Source organism: Neoarius graeffei, chromosome 25, assembly GCF_027579695.1.
Source record: "Neoarius graeffei isolate fNeoGra1 chromosome 25, fNeoGra1.pri, whole genome shotgun sequence".
Taxonomy (NCBI): domain Eukaryota; kingdom Metazoa; phylum Chordata; class Actinopteri; order Siluriformes; family Ariidae; genus Neoarius; species Neoarius graeffei.
Genome location: NC_083593.1, coordinates 10,529,062 through 10,553,690, shown reverse-complemented (window position 1 = coordinate 10,553,690; position 24,629 = coordinate 10,529,062). Strand labels below are relative to the sequence as shown.

The window sequence follows — 24,629 nt, the reverse complement described above, 5'->3', positions numbered from 1 at the left end:
CCTTCGAAGGCTTTCTACCAATCAGAAACGAAAACGAGAATCCGTTCATTCTATTGGTCCACTGCGTCTATCCGGGTTCCAGCGTAAAAAGCCCGTTTAGTAGCCGAAAGGTACCAATATGGCGGAGGTAAGAGTGTAAAAAAAAGACGGGCTAGGCTACGGTTGTTTAGCGTTAATTTATCGTCTCGTTGACCGGTATATCGGACGTTTTCGATATCATTATCATAATTAACGTGCTATGTTTCCGAAATGCTGTTTTTGTCTGAAAAATAACGTTTTCCAAGGCTATAAAGACTGCTAAACGTTGTTCGGGGTTTTAGGCCGGGCGTCGGTGTTCGGCGTCAGCTTTGCTAGCTAGCTAAAGGCGGCCATTTAGCAATTAGCTCTCGAGCTAGCTAGCCTGCTAGCTAAGCTAAAAGCTAATGATGCTTCTTCGTCTGTGAAATGGTTAGCCTTTTTCGCCTGTGGAGATAGCCGGGGTTGTTTCATCAATTATTTTATTCAATACTGTTAAGTGTTGACGCGGTAAGGTGGCGTTATTGAAAATTTTTAATTATTTTCTGTAAAATTATTGCTTTTAGAGCTTTTTTGAGAATGGCTTTATTGAGTAATACTGTAGTGTTTTTACCGAGAGCTAGCCTGCTAGCTGAGTTACCTCAGGAAACTGACGACATCAGATGGCAAAAATCGTTCATCTTAATGATGTAATACTTGGTCGATACTAAGCCGGTTTCGGTATGTATAAAACACGGTTTCGGACCGCGACACAGCATACTGGATATTCTCAAATCTCTATAAATACAAAAACGACTGTACAGAGAAGTTAGAAACTAATTTTAAGCGACCAGTTATGAGATATAACTTGGGTTATAAATGCCCGCCATCCACTCATAACACATTTTCAGACACATCTTGGTTCGGTTCGCTTCCCTGAGGGGTTCATTTGTGTTCGAATTCGTTTCAAATGTATAAGAGAGCCTAAAAGTTAATTTAACCTGTGTTTAGGAACATACTTGTCACAAAAAGGTTGTTGAAGTTATATGGCGTGATCTAACACACTTCTGTTTTGATCTTCCAGGCTTCCTTGGGAAGTACAAGCCCAGGTACGCTTTGTTTAAATCTTTATCTGAATTATTTGGTGTCTTAAACCCTGGTTTATTTCTCCCTTGTGTTTATGTTGCTGTGTAAAATGATCAGTCGTACAGCCGTGATGCAGCGATGCCTGTTGGATTTTTAAACTAAGGTTAAAAATGTCATTTAGTATATGAAAAGTATTAATCTGGTAGAGGGAAAATAAATATTCCAGGCTTCATCTTGGCAATATTAGTTTGTGATGATTTGCAGGGAATGTCCTCTGTGTTTGACAACATAAAGACATGTATATGGAACAGTGTTTTTATATTTTTATCGTAACTAAACGGAGTTGTCTTGTTTTGACAGTTGGCTCTTTGTCATCGGAAGATCACGATTTTGACCCAACAGCAGACATGTTGGTCCATGACTATGATGACGAGCACACTTTAGAGGAAGAGGAGATGCGAGAAGGGGAGTCAAATGGGAGTTCGGAGATAGCAGATCTGGAGAAGGTAGAGCGAGCTTGCTTGCTTGCTTACTTTATTTATTTCCCTGTTTTCAAAAAAAAGTTAGGGTGCTGTGTTGCCTTTGTACTATTTTACACAGCGTCCCAACCTTTTTGGAGTTTTGTATTTATTTTTCGCCATTTTCCATGTAAAGCTGTGAGCCCACCCAAGTAAATATAACTTTATTGAACAGGAAGGGAACATGCCATTGGAAGAGCTGCTTGCCTTGTACAGGTATGAACCATCGGTCAACGCTGTTGGAGGTTCGAGTGCAGACAGCTCTTCGGTCGAACTGACAGACGAGTTACCTGACATGACGTTAGACAAGGTAAGTTAGAAAATGTTGTCTGATGCACTCAAACATGCTGATTTTGTGTTTACAATTTTTAAATTGCTCGAATAATGTCAAGTGACTGTGCCAGGTTTATAATTAGGCTTAATTTTTTCCACCTGTTGCAAATAGGATCGCAAAATGTATTAGGCCTTGTTTACACAGAACTGTACTAAAAAGATTTGAGAAATGTTCATGCAAGCCAAACGGAACAAAAACTTTCCACAGGATTTAAAATAATTTTAACAGCAACGATTTTCTTTGTACATGCACACACGTCACTCACCCATAAATGACCAGGCACGTTGATTAAATTTGTGTACTAAAAAAAAAAAAACACACACTGTTCAAACATCACGGTGTAATCTGTGGATAAAAGTGCAGTAACTCATTAAGATTTATGGCTTGAAGTTGATTTGATTGAGGTTTACAGTAGTTATGCGTCTAAAATGCACATCTGTACGCACTCATGAGTACAAGTAGAATCCAAATGTTTTGCGAAATTGCGGGATTTTCAGTAATGCCAAATTTCTTGTTTAAAGGCTTTGTATAGAAAAATTATAGAAATCTGTGTGTATCCAGCATGATAAATGACCCCTATTGTTTATCATTTGTCTTTGCATTGTAACAAATCATGCTTAATCAAATGAATAAGGGTTGATATGATCCTTGACACATTATAGCTTCACCGGATTAATATTTTACACCACATACAGTATGGGTGTAAGTCCATGTTGTACAGCTCTGGTTGTTCCAGTGCATTTTGCAATTTACGTTTTTCCCTGAACAGGAGGAGATTGCTAAAGATCTGCTGTCCGGAGATGATGAAGAAACCCAGTCTTCTGCTGATGACCTCATGCCGTCAGTGACGTCGCATGAAACCACGGACTTCTTTCCCAGAACTCTTCGCTGTAAGTCTTGGCCAATAGTAAACAGATTTTTTTTTTTTTACACCATATACGCATCCACTACACATTATTACTCAAGTGTGCAGGGTTTTTTCTAGAAAAATTTAGTATGAGGGCGCTCACCATGGCGAGGGAGTGAAGCGGGGGGGAGATGGTGCCGGTTGTCCCCCCCCCGCCGTGCAAAGCCTTTGAAAAATGCTCCAATGGGACATTCTGAGGCTATCTGAGAGGGAAATTGTAACAAATTGTCTGTCAACATTGAAAAAGAAAGAAGTAATCTTCTGCCCCGGACAGTCTTTGGCTTTCTTCCGTTAAAGATGACATCTTTAAATGCTCAAGTGTCAACAAAAACAACTCGCGAACTACTTCTGTCAAAAGCTCCCGCGCCGGTGGGTGAAAGGTCATTCAGTCTCGATAAATCTCGCTCTACAAGTCAGCTGACCTTGTATGTAACCCATGTCAAATCTCGCGAGAGCAGCCGCGACAAGTAAACAACTAAACAACATGGCGCCTCAGTCTGGAAAACGCCAATTCGGATAGTTTTTGCACCGTCTGGCGGTGTATCTACTATGATTGGAATATTTTTGGAGCAATTATAACGTATTTGATGATCAGACACATTGTCACGTAGTGTTGCTGGGATGTTTTCACGGAGTCGGTAAGGGGGCGCACGCCCAGAGTAAGAGGGCGCAGCGCCCCTGTTCCCCCGTTTAGACGAAAGCCTGGTGTGGTTCAGTACTGACTATTATGCCCAGGTATAGGTAGGTACATTTGTGCTGTACATAATTTGTTTTTGGTCAGAGTTGTCAGCCATTTTTTATTTTAGAGGCAAATGTTTTGAACAGGAAATATGCTGACTAACACCGAGTGGGCTGGGAGATTTTGTATGCCTTGTAAGGCTGTGGTTATGCTTTCTGTTGGTGGTATATTTTAAAAAATGGCTTTCGTAAACCTATCGACACATTGTGCATGACAGTGCAGTACCACAGTGAACAGTTGGAGCAATGCAGTGCAGTGTCTGCAGCAGACTGAAGAAACTGGAGCTGTCTTAAATTTCATACTTGTGTACTATTCAAGACGGGTTTTGAGTCTTAACGGATTTCCTTGTTAGTTATGTAGAGATTTAAAAAAAAAACCCTCTAATGTAGCATTCAGATCTAATTAAAAAAAAAGTATCCTCTGGTATTTTATTTAGATTAATAGTTACTTCTAAATGTAAGGTTTTTTTGCATTTTGCGTTTTTGATTTGATATGTAACCCGTGATGACAGTGGTGTAAGGTTTTAGGGACACCTGACCAAGCTTGTCTGAACATCTCCATACTGCTGCTGTTGGGCAAATGTTTTTAGAAATTGCCATAGATGTGCTGGACAGGGATGTGTCTGCTCTGACGTGTATCTAGTAGCAATCACCTCTACAAAAGGTGCACGAGTGTGTATGCAAACAGTGCTGCTATGTTTAGACCCATGCATAGTAACAGATCAAGTATAACCTGAGCCTAATGGGTAATGATGGATATAAAATTTATTTTTTAACTTTACACACAGTGCGCATTTTCAGCGTATCATGATGGTAGAAGTCCCAGAGATGCAGAAAAAAATGAATCCATTTGTTTTTGTGGGGCTGATCATGTAACACGTTTTTCTTACCTTGTGTGTTATGTCTGACGTGATCTTCAGTGATTTTTGTACCGGAAAGCTCAAATTCTGGAAAAGTTGGGATGGTGTGGAAAATGTACATTTAAAAAAAAAGTGATTTTTTGAAATTGACTTGTATTTCATTGCGGACAGTGTGAATCTAATATTTTTCATGTTTTTTCTGGTCAACTTAATTTCATTTGTCAATATACATCCATTCCTGCATTTCAGGCCTGCAATACAGTGAAAAAAAAAAGTTGAGATGGGGCAATTATGGCTAGTAATGAGGTAAAACAAATGTGATTTGAAACAGATGACTGTAATCATGATTTGGTACAAAATCAGTATCCAGGAAAGGCCTAGTGTTTGAGGAGCAAAGATCTCCAGTTTGTCAGCAAATCCATGAGAAATTTGTTTTTACACATTTCAGTGTTCCTCAAAGAAAGATGGGAAGGGTTTTGGATATTTCACCCTCTCTGGTGTATGTCATCAAACAGTTCAAAATCTTGACTTTTGGTGCGTAAAAGTAGGGCTGCACGATTATGGAAAAAATGATAATCACGATTATCTTGATCAAAATTGTAATCACGATTATTAATCACAATTATTCTTGATGTTAGGGAAATCACTTAAATTTTATTTCACTATATTCAAACAAACAATATGAACAGCTTTCAGTGCAGAATGAAATTTAAAAGAGAAATTCTGATTTCCAAATGACAAATAAATGAAATTTATCCAAGAAATTACCAAAGGATGAAGGAACTGAAAACTCAATTGCAACAATTACATAGCATTATACTGAGGCCTACAAGTTTTTAGCTAGAAAGACCAGCCTATCAACATGCTCTGGCTTTAAACATGAGCGAAGGCAGGTCACAACATTGCCTCCAGTGCTAAATACGCTCAATCTGTTACCTACTCTCACGCTATCACCCCTTGAAGAAGATACCGCCAGTGTTGCCAGACACTGCTGACGTTTTCCAGCCCAAAATATGTTCAAATCCGCCAAAATGCACTTAAAACCGCCCAAACTGGCAACATTTGATACCGCTGCACTGAAGCTCTGCGCACTTGGCTTGCTTGCTTATTTAGGCGGAGTAATAAAACCTTACATGCGTCGGTTCTCCTCCTAATGGTTTGGCGGAGTACTGGTCAAAAAGTGCTTGATCAGATATGCAGCAGAGCTCGCATTTTAAATGGAAATAAATCGCGATTTTCATTTAATTTAATCGTGGCAGCCAAAATCGCGATTTTCGATTAAATTCGATTAATTGTGCAGCCCTACATAAAAGGCAAGGGCACAAGCCTAAGCTGAATACCTGTGATCTCCGATCCCTCAGATGGCACGGCATCAAGAACAGTTATTCATCTCTGTGGTTATGTAACCACATGGGCTTGGGATTACTTTGGCAAGCCTTTTGTCAAGCACTACAATACGGAGTTGCATCCACAAATGCCAGTTAAAACTTTTACTGTGCAAAAAGGAAGTCTTATGGTAACTGTGTCCTGAAGCACTGTCAACTGCTCTGGATTCAGAGGCACCTGGGATGGACCATCACACAGTGGGAACGTGTATTGTGTTGTGAGACAAATCAGTATTCCAGGTCTTTTGTTGGAAGAAATGGACAACTTTGTGCTCTGGACTAAAGACAAAAAGGACTGTGGATTGTTACCAGCGATAAGTCCAAAAGCCAGGGTCTGTCATGGTATGGGGTTGTCAGTGCCCTTGGCAAAGGTAACTTGCACTTCTGTGATGGCAGCATTAATGCAGAATAGTACATTGTGATTTTGGAGCAACATATGTTACCAACAAGATGATCCCTTTTCCAGGGAGATTTCAACAAGACAACATAAAACCACATCCTGCACACGTTACAAAGGCGTGGCTGTGGAAGAAGAGGGTGCCTGTCCCCAATAGAGAATGTGTGATGAATTCTTTTTTTTGGGGGGGGCAACACTGACCCCCGTACTGTTGCACACCTTAAGGCCTATTTGTGGAAGGAATGGGACAAAATAACACCTGAAACGCTTCATCACTGTGTGTCTTCAGTCCAGAAACATTTTAAAAGAACAGTCCACCGTAGTTCCGTAATGAAATGTGCTCTTATCTGAATTGAGACGAGCTGCTCCGTACCTGTCCGAGCTTTGCGCGACCTCCCAGTCAGTCAGACGCAGTCAGACGCGCTGTCACTCCTGTTAGCAATGTAGCTAGGCTCAGCATGGCCAATGGTATTTTTTGGGGCTGTAGTTAGATGCGACCAAACTCTTCCGCGTTTTTCCCGTTTACATAGGTTTATATGACCAGTGATATGAAACAAGTTCAGTTACACAAATTGAAACGTAGCGATTTTCTATGCTATGGAAAGTCCGCACTATAATGACAGGCATACTAACACCTTCTGCGCGCTTCGGCAGCGCATTGATACGGAGCTCAGATATCAATGCGCTGCCGAAGCGCGCAGAAGGTGTTACTACGCCTGTCATTATAGTGCGGACTTTCCATAGCATAGAAAATCGCTACGTTTCAATTTGTGTAACTGAACTTGTTTCATGTCACTGGTCATATAAACCTATGTAAACGGGAAAAACGCGGAAGAGTTTGGTCGCATCTAACTACAGCCCCAAAAAATACCATTGGCCATACTGAGCCTAGCTACATTGCTAACAGGAGTGACAGCGCGTCTGACTGCGTCTGACTGACTGGGAGGTCGCGCAAAGCTCGGAGAGGTACGGAGCAGCTCGTCTCAATTCAGATAAGAGCATATTTCATTATGGAAGTACGGTGGACTGTTCCTTTAAGTGTTGTGAGAAGGAATGGCAACATTATAAAGTGGTAAATATTTTTACTGTCTCAACTTTTTTTTTTTTTTTGAAGTGTCTTGCAAGAATCAAAATTGAAATGTTTATTAAAAATGACAATTCATGAGGTAAAACCTCAAATAATGTACCATTTTTGTTTAGTGTAATACAGGCCAAATATTATTTGCAAATCATTGTTTTCAGTTTTGATTTCAATTTCAACATGGCATCCCAATTTTTTCAGACTTGGGTTTCTATTATCTAATAGGTTTCTGCTGTTGGGAGTAAAAATAGGCTATAGCGGTGTTGATTTTGAGGCAGTATGAGATGTAGGGGCCCTGGTCTATATAACACTTCCTGTTTTTAACCAACTTATGCAATCTTTAATATTCAAAATCTTGCTCTAACTGCCAACATCATTTGTGTTGGGTTTAGTGTAGCTAAACTGCAGAGACTCAGATTGTTTTGCAGGTCAAGGGGCCCACAGGGCCCCTCCTGGGGAAAAAACAGGGGCCCATTTCTACAATGGGGGGCCCAGTGATTATCCTTCAGTTGAAGCGAATCTAGTGAGTGAAGTGAGCCCAATGAACAGCTGGGGCAGTCCAGGGGCTGTTTTTTTTTTTTTTTCCCTTCTCAATTCTGTTTTTTTTTTTTGTATCAGAAGCCATATGAAGCAATATAGATGACAAAAATCAATGCTTCAACCAAATATATTGAGATATTGTTTAATCAGTGGCAATATTTTGGAATTCAACCACAGGCCACTATATATCACATCTATATTATCTCCTCCTTGTAAATTATAACTTATTTTATTAACTTGTTTTCAGTTTGGTGTAGGTCTATAGTAGTAGTAGTCACCAGTGGCAGTAGTAGTGGTTGCTGTTGTAGTAGTTGATGTTGCTGTAGTAGTTGATGTTGCAGTAGTAGTTGTTGTAAATCTAGTATGACTAATTACCTTGGGTATCAGTTTTTTCAGGTGAATGTACTCTCTTTCTGCCGAAGAATGACAAAATAGATGTATTTTTCTTTTTTTTCTTATCCATGTTTTCTTGTCTCTTTCGAATATTCGTACATAGACCATAAGACGCCACCTAGCGAAAGACTTGGATCAGGTTTTACTCGCCGTAAATACACGAACTGGTCCGACGTATATTCAATATGGCGGCGGTCAAAACAAATTCATCCGATGCTGAAATCTGTTGAATATCCAGATAATTATGTTGGAAGTTGCATATTTGTGCAAGATTTTCGATATTGAGACCATGAAGTCAAGTAATACCAGTCCCCCCAGGATTCCGCGGGCCTTTTTTGTGATTGTTGCGGGCTAAAATGTCTGATGTTGCGGGGGGGGTTCCAAAAAATTGCGATGAAAGTTGCGGTGTTTTTTTTAGGTTTTTGTTGCGATTACATTGCGAGAGGAAGTGAAAGTTGCAAGAAACTGTTGCGATTTTCTCTTTTTGTGATTAAAATTGAGTGATATGTTAAATATTAAGTTATTACTGAAAAACTATTGATTAAAAAAACAAAGACACTGAGAAATGGTCCTATAAACAACTTTACCAATAGAAAAGATTACCAGGACTACAAAAATGCAGAAAAATAGGCTTTACTTATCCAAATGCACCTGTTGGTTCAAAAGTTAAAGTGCACAGAACCTCACAGCACAACATGAAGTTACCTTAAAATATAATATAAATGCCTCAGCTTTCATGCAAGAAAATAAAAACCTATTAATACTAGTGCTGTGTGCAGGCAGTCTCTCCTGAAGACTAAATTAAACAATAATTATAAACTAATAAAATAAATGGCTCAGGCTTCATAGAAGAAAAACAATTTGAACAGACTCTCTCAGTATGATGCTGAAGCTGCCTAAACAATGGAAAATAAAATACCATTTTGGCAAAAATGTTGGCATCCATTAATTTCTTGTATTAAGTAAAAAAATAATAATGTAAAGTGCACACAGTCCTTCACTGTAAACATAACACACTTTCAGTAACAGAATTTAAGCCTATATAAACACTGACTGGGCGGCGCGGTGGTGTAGTGGTTAGCGCTGTCGCCTCACAGCAAGAAGGTCCTGGGTTCGTACCCCGGGTCCGGCGAGGGCCTTTCTGTGTGGAGTTTGCATGTTCTCCCCGTGTCCGCGTGGGTTTCCTCCGGGTGCTCCGGTTTCCCCCACAGTCCAAAGACATGCAGGTTAGGTTAACTGGTGACTCTAAATTGACCGTAGGTGTGAATGTGAGTGTGAATGGTTGTCTGTGTCTATGTGTCAGCCCTGTGATGACCTGGCGACTTGTCCAGGGTGTACCCCGCCTTTCGCCCGTAGTCAGCTGGGATAGGCTCCAGCTTGCCTGCGACCCTGTAGAAGGATAAAGCGGCTAGAGATAATGAGATGAGATGAGATAAACACTGACTCGCACATGCAGCTTCTCTTGAATGTATGCACGGAAGTAAGCAGTGTTGCCAGATACTGCTGATGTTTTCCATCCCAAAATATGTTCAAAACCCACCAAAATGCACTTGAAACCCCCCAACTGGGCGGGAAACCGCCCAATCTGGCAACACTAGAAGTAAGGCGGAAGGTAGTTTGACGACGCCAACAATTGGTTAAAGGGGTACAAAATATAATATATACGGTTGCTGATGTGACAAAGTAACGTATTCTTAAGTATTCTATCAAATTTATGTACTAGAAAACAATGAAATATCTTGGTAATTGTAAATATAATACTTTATACGCTAAACCGCACAAGAGTCGCCATTTTTAAAAGACCGTGACGTCAGCGCTACCCACTGCACTAGCGGAACTCTCCGAAATAGAGGAGATAAGCGTGTAATCATGGCGTCGGGCGCATCAAGTGAAAGCGACAGCTCTGTCGAATCATACAAAGAGATCCCGCAAGACGCACTGCAAGCAGGCTATGGCTTAGAAGGGTACCAGTTTGAACCTAGAGGTACTCTCGACTCCGGTGATGAAATAAGAGAAGAAAGCTCGGATGACGGCGAGGATGAGACTGATGCTGACCATGGGCATGGCGAGCGTGGGGTAGAGCGTCTGCGTGCAGGTGACACGGCGTGGTGCTCGTGCGGAAAATGTAACGTGGAGTTGCTCACGAGTCCAGCAGAATTTATTTGCTGCAATGAGATAGGCGCCACCCGTGGACTTGCGAAATCGTCGCAAGAGGCAGAAACAGGTATTTCACACGTGCTATTCCCAACCTCAATGAGCCAACACAACTGGGCACATGCATACGTCATGAGTGTTACGCAGAGAAAATGAACGTGCATTCTGATTGGATAAAATTAATATCATGGCGGGCTGTTCAAACTGCGGAAATAGTTTGCTCGAGCTACTTTCAAAACACTATAACTTTCCAACCTTAGAACAAAAAACTTTTGTAAGTCTTGAATAAGGTTCGTTAATGTGTGTTTTATTGTTATATTTACTCTATATATTGCCCTCTGTTCCCCTTTAAATTTGCGGGAAAGTTGCGGTGATTGGATATAATTGCAACACCGCCCTGAATTCGCGGGGATTGGTTGAATTTGCGTTGAAGTTGCAAATCGCAGCATTGCGAAATCCTGGAGGGTCTGTAATACGCCATGAAACGTTCCAAATAGGGTATAAAATGCTCGCGTCCATATTGGCCCCTGCCCCTCTTGACAATGCGTTCATTATTCGAAATAGTGCGTCTTAGACGCGGGCGCGCCAACAATCTGAGTCTCTGAAACTGCAGGCAAAACATCAGCCATAACCCAATTTTCTGCTATGTGATTTGTCCTTGTGAATATTATTTCTGTATGCCTATATTAAAAGTTAGGGAATCTGAGAAACCATGATCCTGACTAGTTGAGGCTGTTTCATTTGAACAGCAAGTGGAGCTGAAATCTGTGACTGGACAATATTTAAAAAAAAAAAATATATATATATATATATATATATATATATATATATATATATATATATCTATATATATATATATATATATCTGGAGTCCATTTAATATTGAAAAGTACTATTCCTATGTTGTGGATGGAAGGTTCAACATATTTGGGGGGTTTGCTTAACAGTATTTGACTGCGCTGATTTAAAGTCTTACATCTAGAGTCTGGAGTTTGAACACATGAACACAATGGTTGGGCCATGTATTACCATCTGACAAGGAAAGGTGTGCGTTGTATACAAAAATGTCAGTGGCAGTGAATATCATGATGTACTCATGTACAAATGTCTCCATTATTTACATGTAGTGGCAATATTGTGTGTGAAATTGTCCAAATCAATGCAGATTGCTGTAAAGCAGTATAGAGATCTAATTTCACTCAATTGCTTCTGCAGCCAACACTATTTATGATGGAGACAAGGAGTCTGAGGGTGAAGAGGATGGTCTGAACACAGAGGATTCTCGAAAGGTGAGCCCTGGATTTTCAGGAAACAATATCAAATGTAATTAGTGATAAAAATGCTGGCAAAAAAAAAATCCAAGTTCTGGCAAAAGGCAACAGTTAAAATTATTTCTAAAGCAAAACCTGTCTCTGGCTTATCAAAGCTGTAAGGTTTCACTAAAGAACCGATATTTTCAACATGCATTTTGTCATTGGTCACTGCTGAATGTTTATATGCACGTGGTACAGATTTGGCTAGTGCTGAAATTTTAGTGTCAAGTTACCCAAATGTGAAAACTTTACATGTTGGATGTTACTGTGATCTTAAGGAACTGTTTGTTTCCAAGCACAGAGAGAGAGAGAGAGAGAGAGAGAGAGAGATAGATAGATAGATAGATAGATAAAACTTTATTGATCCTTTTGGGAGGGTTCCCTCAGGGAAATTAAGATTCCAGCAGCATCATTACAGATAAATAGAGAAAAGAAATAGAGGAAAACTTCTAGATAAACTAAGTATTTACAAATATAAAAAGAATAAGATATGTGGAAGAGAGGGAGGAAGAAAAATAAAAAAAGGGGGGGCGGCAGGAGAGATATTGCACATTGTCTGGTATTGCTTGGATTGTAGCATGTTGTGTGTTTTTAAAAAATTTCATCTCATTTCAACAGGAAATAATGGTTGGATGTCAGTATCAAGCTGAAATTCCCTCCCTTACCTGTTATAATGAACATGAGAAGGGTAAGTTGCTAACTTTTAATGAGAATATTCATGTTTTTGAGAGTCCTTGATTTTTCAAGACGATATTGAGCAGCCCTAATATATTTTTTTTGACATGTTGAATCCCCAGTTTATGAGAATGAAGATCAATTACTGTGGCAGCCTGACATATTACCAGAGTCAAAAGTGAAAGATTTTTTGCATGAAGCCACCTTTTCATGTGCTGATAGTGCTATGAGGGATCGAAAGGGCCTTGTTAAAGACAACGAACAGGTAAGATTTACAGTGAGTTTTTTGCTTTGGTGGTTGATTAGTCATTAAGTTTTTGGTATTCGTTGATTCCTTGGATGAATTTGGCCAAGCTTCTCGGATGGAAAATATTACACTTCTTTTGGGCATGTGACGGTAAGTCACAATACAAATTTATGACAATTTGAATCCAGGAAATAATGAACTGCAATAATTACCAGGATGCGTAATCTTGGGTTTTCCTAACTCTAATTAGGCATATCTGGTGTAAATTCAGTCCAAATTGCTTGAAACTGCTCCCATTGAATTCAGAATTGAATACTAAACAACATACTTTTTACAGAATTAAAATGTTTATCCGTTCTTGAGAGAGTACAAATCAAAGATTGAAAAAAGGCTTAATTTTTAGAAAACTGCTGTAATATTCTGTAGTAGGATAAAATGGGCCTCATTAACCAATGAGATCAAATGTGTGGGTTTTTTTTTTCTTTTTTCTTCTCTTTCTTAACAGCTTTTCTGTTTTTCTAGATAATTACATGGAAATTGACAGGCACATAAATGGTTATGTACTGAATACCAAGTTTAAAAAAATTAGTAAACAATTATGCTAATTTGGTAAAAAAAAAAAAAGTTAAATTGGTACACCACTTCTTTAAAGTTTCACCAAATGGCTTTGTGCAATATAAAGCTGATCTTAACTCTAATTTACACATCACAAAGAAGGAGAAATCAATGTTAATTATAAAATGTGCATAAATAAGCATTGTCATTCACAGCTACCATTTTCTATCAAAATAAAATAAGGTAATAAGATTATTTCTAATCCCCTCTTTGTGCTCTGTAGGCCTTTTGTATTTCTAAGTAGGGCCTACTAGTGTTTATATGAATATAAATGATTATTTTGATTTAATATTCACAGCTTTCAAGGCTAACCTCGAAAAAACTGACAGCCACATCCAAAAAACAATTCGCATTTATCTGAACTGAAATTGACACTCGTGTTTCTGACTTCTGTTTTTTAATATCATTCCAACCACTAAGATCTCTCCTCAAAACAACTAGTTATGTTCGAAAATATTTATTGATACGAATCAGTTTGATTTGAAAAAAATAAGTAGGTAAAGCTATGAAAACTCACTTCAAAGTCTCACGTGAATCAAAACTCACAGACGGAAAATTTTGATGAATACGTCACCAGAAACAGCGAGAGCGAAAGAAACGTCACTATAAAAGTAATCTGATTGATATCCACGAGTAACCCAGTCGGAAACCGATCAGAAGAGAGAGAGCCTGACCGCTTTCCCGTGACTCAAACACTACGTTCATACTGCAGGCTGAAGTGACTCAAATCTGATTTTTTTCGCCCATATGTGACCTGTATCCGAACTTTTATTGACAATATGAACGACACAGATCCGATTTTTTTCAAATCCGACCCAGGCCGTTTGGATATGTGGTCCTAATTCCGATTCCTATCCGATCTTTTCATATGCGACTTCAGTCTGAACCGCCAGGTCGCATTCATCCGACTTACACGTCATCAACAAGCCACAAACGTCACTATTCTGCGCTGAAGTAGGCGGCGGGTCTCTCAAAAAAAGTTACAACAACATGGCTTTGATGTTCCTTTGAACGGAGGTTGCAGTCACTACCCCGCAGAACGCCTGAGCCAAAACCCTTGCCGTCTTCCTTCTCAACGTCCTCCTTAACATCAGGCTATTGTGCATGTTCTGGCTCCGTCGCAACAACAACTGCATCATCGCCAGGTACTCCATGCTGGGTACTGTCATGCACAGGAAACTTTAGGTTACTTCCGTAAACACTGGCCATGCTCGCAGGGTGTGACGTCGTCGTATCCTGCAATGCGCATGCGGAACACTTTTAGGTCGCTTTTCGTTCATACTGAGGATCACGTACAAGTTGCATATATTTGTTAATGTGAACGACCTCACAAAAAAATCAGAATTGAGCATTAAGCCTTGCAGTGTGAACGTAGTGTTAAAGCACCAGCAGTTTCCTCAAACCGAATCGTGATGTTAGTGACTTGTTATCTGGCTGACTACTTTACATCACTGAAAAGGATGTTTTTGAACTGGTGAAAATTAACCATCCTGTTATTTCCTGCAGGCTTTGTATGAGCTTGTTAAATGCAACTACAACGTCCATGAAGCTCTTGAAAGGTATCGCAGCAAAGAAAAGTCGTCCAAGGGTATGTTGGCTTGTGTACTGTTAAATATCGCTGGGTGTGTTTCGGTAAAGGTGCAAAAGGGAACTAACGAGTATTTCCTTTCAGATGAAATGCTCCCGTGGACTGAAGAAGAATGCAGAAATTTTGAACACGCGCTTCTTTTGTACGAGAAGAATTTCCACCTCATCCAGAAACACAAAGTAAGACACAGACCTTCACGACTGGTTTTTGAATGATGGGCTTCGTTTATCAAGCTGGATATGAACGCATTTATTCATTTATGCAAGAACTGTGGTATTTCTTAAAATCCAGTTTTTAATCCTTTGATAAAAGCACACATGAATTTTCAGCAAGCTTGTGAATCCTAGTCATTTGATAGTAGTGATGTGAAAACAATCCAGAAATAAATGTTATGGTAGCTGAAGTGCTCTAATTACTGGAATATTTTAGTCGTTGACTTGCCCTTTCGTCATCATTTTTGTGATTTTAAGCATTGGCTGAAATTTTTAAATAACTTTTTTTTAATTGGGGTTTTCAGAACATATTTCCAAAGACAAACATGTAAACATACAAAAAAGAGGAAAAAAAGACAAGTAGGATGTCCAAAAAAAATTGTTTTTGGTGACTCCGAATTAGACAAGGCTAGTTTGTAAGAAGAGTAAGTGTGCTGTTATTGATCTATGAAGGGTTGCCAGATCTTGTAGAATTTATCCCCACACCCTCTCAGTGCAAGAAGGTCCTGGGTTCGAGCCCTGGGGCTGGCAAGGGCCTTTCTGTGCGGAGTTTGCATGTTCTCCCCGTGTCCGCGTGGGTTTCCTCCGGGTGCTCCGGTTTCCCCCACAGTCCAAAGACATGCAGGTTAGGTTAACTGGTGACTCTAAATTGACCGTAGGTGTGAATGTGAGTGTGAATGGTTGTCTGTGTCTATGTGTCAGCCCTGTGATGACCTGGCGACTTGTCCAGGGTGTACCCCGCCTTTCGCCCGTAGTCAGCTGGGATAGGCTCCAGCTTGCCCGCGACCCTGTAGAAGGATAAAGCGGCTAGAGATAATGAGATGAGACCCTCTCAGTGAGAACTTGATTTTTTCTAAATCCAAATGCTGCATAATGTCTTTCATAAGAGCAGAGTGAGTTGGGGTCTGTGCCTGCTTCCAGTTTAATATCAGCCTGTGTGCTAGAAGGGTTATAAGTACCATGTTATGTTGAGAACTGGTTAGCATGAGATCTGAACCCTTGGCTCCAAAAAATGCCATCAATGGATTAGGATCAATAGGTTTACCTGTGGCGTCTGAAAGTGATTCGCAAATGTTTTGCCAATAAGAAATTATTCTTAGGAAGTGCCAGAACATACGGGCTAACGAAGCAGGTGACAGTCCACAGTGATCACGCGGCATTCACACCTGGATATGTTTTACAGAGGGTTTTTTTTTTCCCCCCTCTTTTTTTTTTTTCTTCTTTGATTTATGTAAGCGGTGTAAAACTTATTGAACTGTCAGCACTCATATCTAGCACAGATTGAATATGAATGTACTAGCGTTTGGGCTTCCATCCACAGATCCTCTGTAATGGCTACACCTAGATCGTTTGCCCAGGCTGTCTTAAGATGGTCTAAGGGCAGCGCAGTGGTGTCGTGGGTAGCACTGTTGCCTCACAACAAGAAGGTTCTAGGTTTGAGCCCAGGATCTTTGTGTAGAGTTTGCATGTTCTCCCCGTGTCTGCGTGAGTTTCCTCCAGGTGCTCCGGTTTCCTCCCACGGTCTAAAGACATGTGGATTAGGTTGATTGGCTACTCTAAAATTGCTCATAGGTGTGTGTGCGTGTGCTTGCCACCAGATGAGGGTTTGGGTCCCTCTGGTGTGCTATAATCACCCAAGAGAATTCAAGGAAGCTAGTTGATAGGCTCCTGGATCGCCGACCCTCAGCTACGAGGACGGCGACAGACGGATCATATGGTCTAAACATGGAATTTTTTTTAAAATCAATAATTGAAGCATTGGCTGGAATTCTAGGGCATTTTGTAGGATGCGTTAAATGAAAATACCCTGAGTCAGTGACTGTTTATCGACGTATCCACATGCATACAAAGGAAAACAGCGTCACTGAAATGTAATTTGGTAGGATATTATTGTTCAAAGGCCAAAATGGAAACATTTGCACACGATCTTGCTTAGTTGATGCAAGCAAATGTTAACCTTATCCAGGAAGAATTGCATTGTGAACATAGGTGTCCATCTCTAGGTTTGAATTAATTGCTCTAGTTGATTTTTTTTCTTAAAATCAAGCTTTTTTCTTAAAATCAACTAGACTGCTCTTGCAGAGAACGGCATGCTATAACCAACCATGCTGCATCACTTCGATATTTGTTAGATCGGTCTTGTGCAGGAAACTGCAATGATTGTGTTTTGAACATGAGTTCTTTGAGTGCACGACAGTTACTACACTTTCCCAAACACCTGTCAGGTCTCTAACTGGTACATTGCTACATATACACTGGAGATCAAAATTAGAGAACAACTTATAAAAACTTGAATAATTTTGAAATAATACCATCTTCACTGCTCAACAGTTAAATGACATTTTATTGTGTCCATATCATGGTTCAACAACATTTTTTTCACAAAATGACTAAAGGCATTTCACAAAAAAAAATATTTTTCAGAAAACGCACTGATCAAAATTAGAGAACACACTGATCAAAATTAGAGAACACACTGATCAAAATTAGAGAACACACTGATCAAAATTAGAGAACACACTGATCAAAATTAGAGAACAACAATCTGGAACAAAAATCTGAAGGTTACAACAGTCAGCAATTAGTAAGAAGTGTACAGGCCTCTGCTGTGAATGACTTCAGCACATCTGCGGCCACAGGATAGCACTAGTCTCTCACACTGCTCTGGTGTGATTTTGGTCCATTCTTCTTCCAGCCTCCTCCACAGTTCGGTGATTGTAGAGGGTTTCTTGACCATAACTTTGTCACCAAGGATTTTCCAGAGGTTCTCTGTTGGGTTGAGATCAGGACTCTGGGCAGGCCATGCCATTAATTCAATGTTTTCACCTTCAAGGAAATTCTTTACCCGTTTTGCTGTGTGACATGGAGCATTGTCCTGCATAAAGACTGCAGGCTGATTGGGCGATGAACGCAAGTAAGGAACCATGTGCTGTTGAAGAAGGTTCTGATACACATTTGCATTCACTCGGCCATGTAGCTGTACAAGAGGCCCAACTCCCGCAGCAGAAAACATGCCCCAAACCATGACACTTCCTCCTCCACCTTTCACTGACTTCTTTACACACTTTGGGTTTAGTCTTTCTCCAATGTGTCGCCGAACATAATGCTTCCCATCAGACCCAAATAAATTAAATTTGCTTTCATCACTGAAGTGAACCCTGGACCAGTTCTCCTCTGTCCACACAACATGCTCCTCAGCAAAGCTCAGTCTAGCTTTTTGATTTTTTTTGCTAATGAGAGGTTTGGTCACTGCAGTGTGGGCCTTCAGTCCAAATGCTCTTAAACGGCGAGCCACTGTATGGCGAGACAGATCCTTACCATGTTCAGCACTGAACTGGCGAGCAATTCCACCTGCAGTATGGAAACGATTACCCATTGACATCCTTCGCAGTGACCTGTCCTCTCTTGCATTTGTCTTCTGTGGACGACCAGCCTTCTTGGGCGACTTGAATGAGTTTGTAGTTTTGTAAAGATTCAATATTCTTGAAATCACAGATTTGGAACGATCAACTTGTCTTGCTATGGCTGATAGGGTCATCCCTTTGGTTTTCATCTGGACAACCTGCTGCCGGAGGCTTTCAGTCACTTTAGAACGACCCACCATCTTGCAAAGTCAATGAAACTGGCAGTTAGAATGCCACTTAAATAGGGGTTGACTGATAATCAAGGAAATTAGCACCATGTGCTAGATTAGCACCATTAAGTGGGAGGCACCTGAAAGTGTTCTCTAATTTTGATCAGTGCATTTTTTGCAAAATGCAGGTTTTTTGTTGAAATGCGTTATCCATTTTGTGAAAAAGTGTTGTTGTAGCATGGTATAGACACAACAAAATGTCCTTAAACTGTTGAGCAGTGAAGATGGTATTATTTCAAAATTATTCAAGTTTTTATAAGTTGTTCTCTAATTTTGATCTCCAGTGTAGATGAATGTCTTGCATTGGAGTATTTGACTGAATTTATACATTACATAAATTTTACTGATGTTAAAGTTGGGCGGGTAATGAGGTGTGTTTCGAGACAATAAATGCGCAAGTCCCTAAGCTGCAACTGCTCCTTACTGGTCTTTTTATTGCTTTTCTCAAGGTGCACACAAGAACTGTGGCAGAATGCGTTGCGTTTTACTACATGTGGAAGAAGTCCGAACGCTTTGACTTCTTTGTCCAGCAAAACCGGTTTGGAAAAAAGAAGTTCAGCAGCTATCCTGGTGTAACGTGAGTTTCCCATACGTTCGTTCTGATGTAAAGATGGTCAGAAGTCAGTCATATCTTGGTGCTGACAAGTTGTTTTTCTGGCCCTGCAGGGACCTCATGGACCGATTGGTAGATGAAGCTGAGGGTCTGGTGGATAGCTCGGGCTCTGTCTGCTCTAGCAGCAGTGGTAGGATAGAGGCCTCAGCTGACCAGCAGCTCAACATCCTCAATTCCATCACTGCCAGCGACCTCTCCGGTGAGTTCATGCCACCACTAGGTGCTCCATGTCACTTTTTCATTGAAACCCACTGCTTTTAAACCTAAAGCTTTAAATTAAACCTAAAAAGGCTGCTGTGACGTCTCATGGTAAAAAGCATAAATAAGGCAATGGAAAAGTATCTGTGAGCAGAGTCGTAATAGTAATGTGTAGTTGTGATTTAGCTTTTTTTTAATATTAATGAAGTTCAAGAAATGCATGATATTTCCAAAGTTGATGAGTAATTATGTTAAATAATCTCAATATTGACCAAAAATATTAAAGATTAAGATTTTTGCTGTAATTAACAGGGTTTTTTCTAGAAAAATTTAGTATGAGGGCGCTCACCATGGCGAGGGAGCGAAGCGAGGGGGGGGGGATGGTGCCGGTTGCCCCCCCCCCCCCCCCCCGCGCAAAGCCTTTGAAAAATTGAGGCTACAATGGGACATTTTGAGGCTATCTGAGAGGGAAATTGTCACAAATTGTCTGTCAACATTGAAAAAGAAACAAGTAATCTTTAGGGCTGGGTTCAAAAGATCGATCCACGATCCGATATCGATTCACGTTCAAAAAATACGAGATCGATTCAAAAATGTGTGGATCGATCTCTTCCAGGTGGCTATAGGCACTATTTTCTCGACCGCGCAAGGACCGCTATAAAAAGCGGGTGCCGGCAAACGAAACCGAAACTTAAGAACGCGAGATGGCTGAAGCTGCACAGCTAAAATCACCGCCTGGCCTGAAAGCTGATGTATGGCATTACTTTGGATTCAAACGTTACGAGGACAGAGACGAAGTCGACAGAACAAAAGCAGTGTGCAAACTGTGCCACATAGAGGTAAAATATAGTGGCAATACAACCAATCTCCGCAACCACTTATCCAGGCACCACGCCGACACAGTTTCAGCTAAACCTGCGGCGAATCAAACTGCACTGGAGAAGGCATTTGGTGTTAAATTACATGCACAAACACATATTGGGCTGTTCCTGTCAATAAGGACAGTTTTTACTTTAAAGTGACAATCCAGCAATATCTAAGTAAATCGATATCGAATCGGATCGTGACCTTATGAATCGGAATCGAATCGATCCAGGAAATCTGGATCGATTCCCAGCCCTAGTAATCTTCTTCTGCCCCGGACAGTCTTTGGCTTTCTTCCGTTTCGTGCCGCGGGATGACATCTTTAAATGCCCAAGTATCAACAAAAACAACTCACGCACTACTTCTGTCAAAAGCTCCCGCGCCGGTGGGTGAAAGGTCATTCAGTCTCGAGAAATCTCGCTCTACAAGTCAGCTGACCTTGTATGTAACCCATGTCAAATCTCGCGAGAGCAGCCGCGACAAGTAAACAACTAAACAACATGGCGCCTCAGTCTGTTAAACGCCAATTCGGATTGTTTTCGCACCGTCTGGCGGTGTATCTACTATGATTGGAATATTTTTGGAGTAATTATAACGCATTTGATGATCAGACACATTGTCACGTGGTGTTGCTGGGATGTTTTCACGGAGAAAAGATCGTTTTGAGAAAGATTGCATGTTGTGCAGTAGCATATAAGTGCATGGCCTAAGTGTGACTTGGGGTTCAATCGGCATTTCGGTAAGGGGGCGCACAGCGAGAGTAAGAGGGCGCAGCGCCCCTGTTCCCTGGTTTACACGAAAGCCTGATTAAGCAGCCCTACCGTATGCTTGCCAATAAGCACGCGGGCATTTTGTCTTTTCCTGTATTTGGTTAATGTAATGTATACATTGTCTGTCAGTGTTAAACTGGCTTTAAAGGTTTGGTCTGAAAATGTTTCCGACCTGAAATTCTCCGAGAGGGCATTCCCCTTGGGAGCATTAAAAAAAACTTGCCTGTTTGCATCCCTGGTGTTAGTGTAGGGATGTGAGACATGTTGCTTCTCATGGCGTTATTTAAAGAGGATGGCTGCACAATTTTTCTTTCATTCGTTCTTTCTAATGTGGGTTTAGCCAAAAGGAAGACTGAGTGACACCTTGAATTGTGCACACGTTTTCTTTGGACACAAGCATGTACAGTGTCAGTCAGAAGTTTGGACACGCCTTCTAATTCAGTGGTTTCTTTTTATTAATTGACACTTAATAGCTTCAAGTATTTTACTGAGTGGTTCTTGACAGTCTGGATTACTGTAGTTGTGGAAGAGGACTAGTGTTTTTTATTATTTACGATTTGATGGTAATATTATTAAAATGTCAATATGCAGAAAAACCTATGAATGGGCAGGCAGGGTTTTTTTTTTTAGAAAAATTTAGTATGAGGGCGCTCACCATGGGGGGGGGGGTGCCGGTTGTCCCCCCCGCCGTGCAAAGCCTTTGAAAAATGCTCCAGTGGGACATTCTGAGGCTATCTGAGAGGGAAATTGTAACAGATTGTCTGTCAACATTGAAAAAGAAAGAAGTAAGGCCAAATTAAAAAAAAATAGTGTGTTTCCGGTAACCCGACCGATCGAGAATTTCCGCGTCGAAATTGCCGACCGTAAAGTTTTTATTACAAATTTCCCTCGATATTTTAGTGTAAGCGGCATTGGTTTGTCATAATTTTGTTTCAACGCATTCAAGTTGTGAAAGAAATGATAAAAAGTAAAATGTTTCGCCACTTCTATCAGCCCTCCTGCATAAACTGAGCCGAGCCACCATTTTGAATCCTCATTCAAGGCTGTAATGCAAATTGCTTCCTTTTCAGTATACAAGTGCACTTCCATGGCAATGAAAAACACTACATTTTGCCGCCTATGTAGTCCCCTATTTATACAAATAGGAGTCATTCAGGATTCAGCCATGTTTTTGCTCGACCCAAGTTCTACAGTAGGCTCGGCTAGGCCGTCTGCTTTTAATGGAAGTAGCCAAGCCTAGGACGTTATTTTCACGTTATTACATGAAAATATCATGAAATATCGCTTCCGTAGATCATAACTCGAACTCTCGTGATATTTTTTTTATTCGTTTAAAGATTTAAAACACTTATTTTATTATGATGTGTGGTATAAAGGATTCTGTGCCAAAATACTATTTTGTAAGATGTTTACTTGTGTTAATTTTTTCGAACAAAATAAAAAAAATTAAGAAAAAAAAACCTTTCCTACCTACCGACCTTATTTTAGTATTTCATGTTACCGGAAACACACTTTTTTTTTTTTGGCCTAATCATCTTCTGCCCAGGACAGTCTTTGGCTTTCCTCCGCTTCGTGCCGCGGGATGACATCTTTAAATGCCCAAGTGTCAACAAAAACAACTCGCGAACAACTACTGTCAAAAGCTCCCGCGCCGGTGGGTGAAAGGTCATTCAGTCTCGATAAATCTCGCTCTACAAGTCAGCTGACCTTGTATGTAACCCATGTCAAATCTCGCGAGAGCAGCCGCGACAAGTAAACACCTAAACAACATGGCGCCTCAATCTGGAAACCGCCAATTCGGATTGTTTTTGCACCGTCTGGCGGTGTATCTACTATGATTGGAATATTTTTGGAGCCATTATAACGTATTTGATGATCAGACACATTGTCACGTAGTGTTGCTGGGATGTTTTCACGGAGTCGGTAAGGGGGCGCACGCCGAGAGTAAGGGGGCGCAGCGCCCCTGTTCCCCCGTTTAGACGAAAGCCTGGGCAGGTGTCAATTTTTAATTGGTACTGTATTAATATTAATCTGATTTGAAAACTTAATAGAAAATTTAACTCAAGCATTGCTTTTCTGACCAATTTTGTATCCCATAGCCACATTAAAGTATCTTTTCAAATGTCTGTGGTAACTCAGATTGGGCATTTAAGGAATAATTGTCACGTTTGCTAACCTCCTGTGAGTTATTGTTTCGTGTATACGAGGGCAAGTCAAAAAGTTCGAAGACGAATTGAAAAATTTTTTATGAAAATAACCAAGCTATTTTTCTACATATCCTCCATTTAAGTCTAAACACTTCTGCAAGCGGTGTTTCTATCGCAGAATTTCTTCTTTTGTAGAATTCTAGGGGATGTCTTTCACACCTTTTGAAGTTATAAGATCTGTCTTAGAACTTGCCCTCATACAGATGGAGACTTGACCTTGATTATGTATGTTCTACAGCGCTGACCAGCAGTGTGGCATCAGTGTGCAACCCCAGTGATGTGGGTTGCTTGGACTCGTATAGCTTCTCGCCGCTCGATGGCCTCCACCGCGCTTCCCTGAGCCACAACGAGTCGCTCAGCTTCTCCAGCAACGGTGATGGAGACTGTCTCAACCTCCTGGACACTGGCTTCTACCACTCGGAGCTGGGGCAGCTGAATGTGTGTGGTGAGGATTGCGAGAGGCCCCCTGCCAAAAGGCTCAAGATGGGCCTGGCTGAGCCCTTCCTCAACGAGCGCAGCATGGCTGTGGACTTCACCAGCACCAAAATGGCGGTCTCCGTTACAGACTTCAGCGATTCAGGCAGCTACATTGCAAGTCACGCGTTACATCAGCACACAGCGCTGCAGTCTGAGTGAAAACAAAATGCCTCGCGCCACTTCCCAATATGTACATAGCCGCTCACTGGAAATTCTATTCCTGTTTTTCTTTTTTCTTCTTTTTCTTCCTCTCTCCCTTATGTACGTGTATATATGTACAGAATCTTTTTTTTTTTTTACACTATGACATCAATGATGTCTTATTGTACAGATCTTAATCTTGAGTTCTCAAGAGTTAATAACAGCCATTTATTTTCAGTCCATAATATTTTGGAACCCGTGGTAGGTGTGAAAGGTCAACGCTTTCACACCAGTAGTTCCCAAAAGAAAATGCAGAAACTTTTTTTTCTTCTCGCGTCCCTCCGTGGTGCTTGAAAGTTTGTGAACCCTTTAGAATTTTTCTATATTTCTGCGTAAATATGACCTAAAACATCAGATTTTCACACAAGTCCTAAAAGTAGATAAAGAGAACCCAGTTAAACAAATGAGACAAAAATATTATACTTGGTCATTTATTTATTGAGGAAAATGATCCAATATTACATATCTGTGAGTGGCGAAAGTATGTGAACCTTTGCTTTCAGTATCTGGTGTGCCCCCTTGTGCAGCAATAACTGCAGCTAAACGTTTGCGGTAACTGTTGATCAGTCCTGCACACCGGCTTGGAGGAATTTTAGCCCGTTCCTCTGTACAGAACAGCTTCAACTCT

The 24,629-nt window shown here is 40.7% G+C and overlaps 1 protein-coding gene across 2 annotated transcripts; it reads left to right on the top strand.

Annotated features, from left to right (window-relative positions):
- Positions 1-84: 84 nt before the first annotated feature.
- On the top strand, positions 85-24,358 carry mier3a (mesoderm induction early response 1, family member 3 a). 2 transcript variants are annotated; one of them, XM_060908305.1, is made up of 13 exons: positions 85-127; positions 1,079-1,103; positions 1,441-1,586; positions 1,774-1,908; positions 2,702-2,822; positions 11,603-11,676; positions 12,319-12,388; positions 12,498-12,640; positions 14,744-14,825; positions 14,910-15,004; positions 19,121-19,248; positions 19,338-19,483; positions 23,562-24,358. In XM_060908305.1, the coding sequence occupies exons 1-13, from the start codon at positions 119-121 to the stop codon at positions 23,957-23,959; spliced, it is 1,572 nt and encodes a 523-aa protein (XP_060764288.1). In that variant the 5' UTR covers positions 85-118; the 3' UTR covers positions 23,960-24,358. The 2 variants fall into 2 exon arrangements, with proteins under 2 accessions (XP_060764288.1, XP_060764289.1); XM_060908306.1 differs by lacking the exon at positions 85-127 and adding an exon at positions 945-966.
- Positions 24,359-24,629: the final 271 nt, after the last annotated feature.

Coding starts and splice junctions, on each gene's coding strand:
- mier3a (XM_060908305.1), top strand. Junction 11,677..12,318: donor ACACAGAGGATTCTCGAAAG/GTGAGCCCTGGA, acceptor TCATTTCAACAG/GAAATAATGGTTGGATGTCA. Junction 15,005..19,120: donor ACCTCATCCAGAAACACAAA/GTAAGACACAGA, acceptor GCTTTTCTCAAG/GTGCACACAAGAACTGTGGC.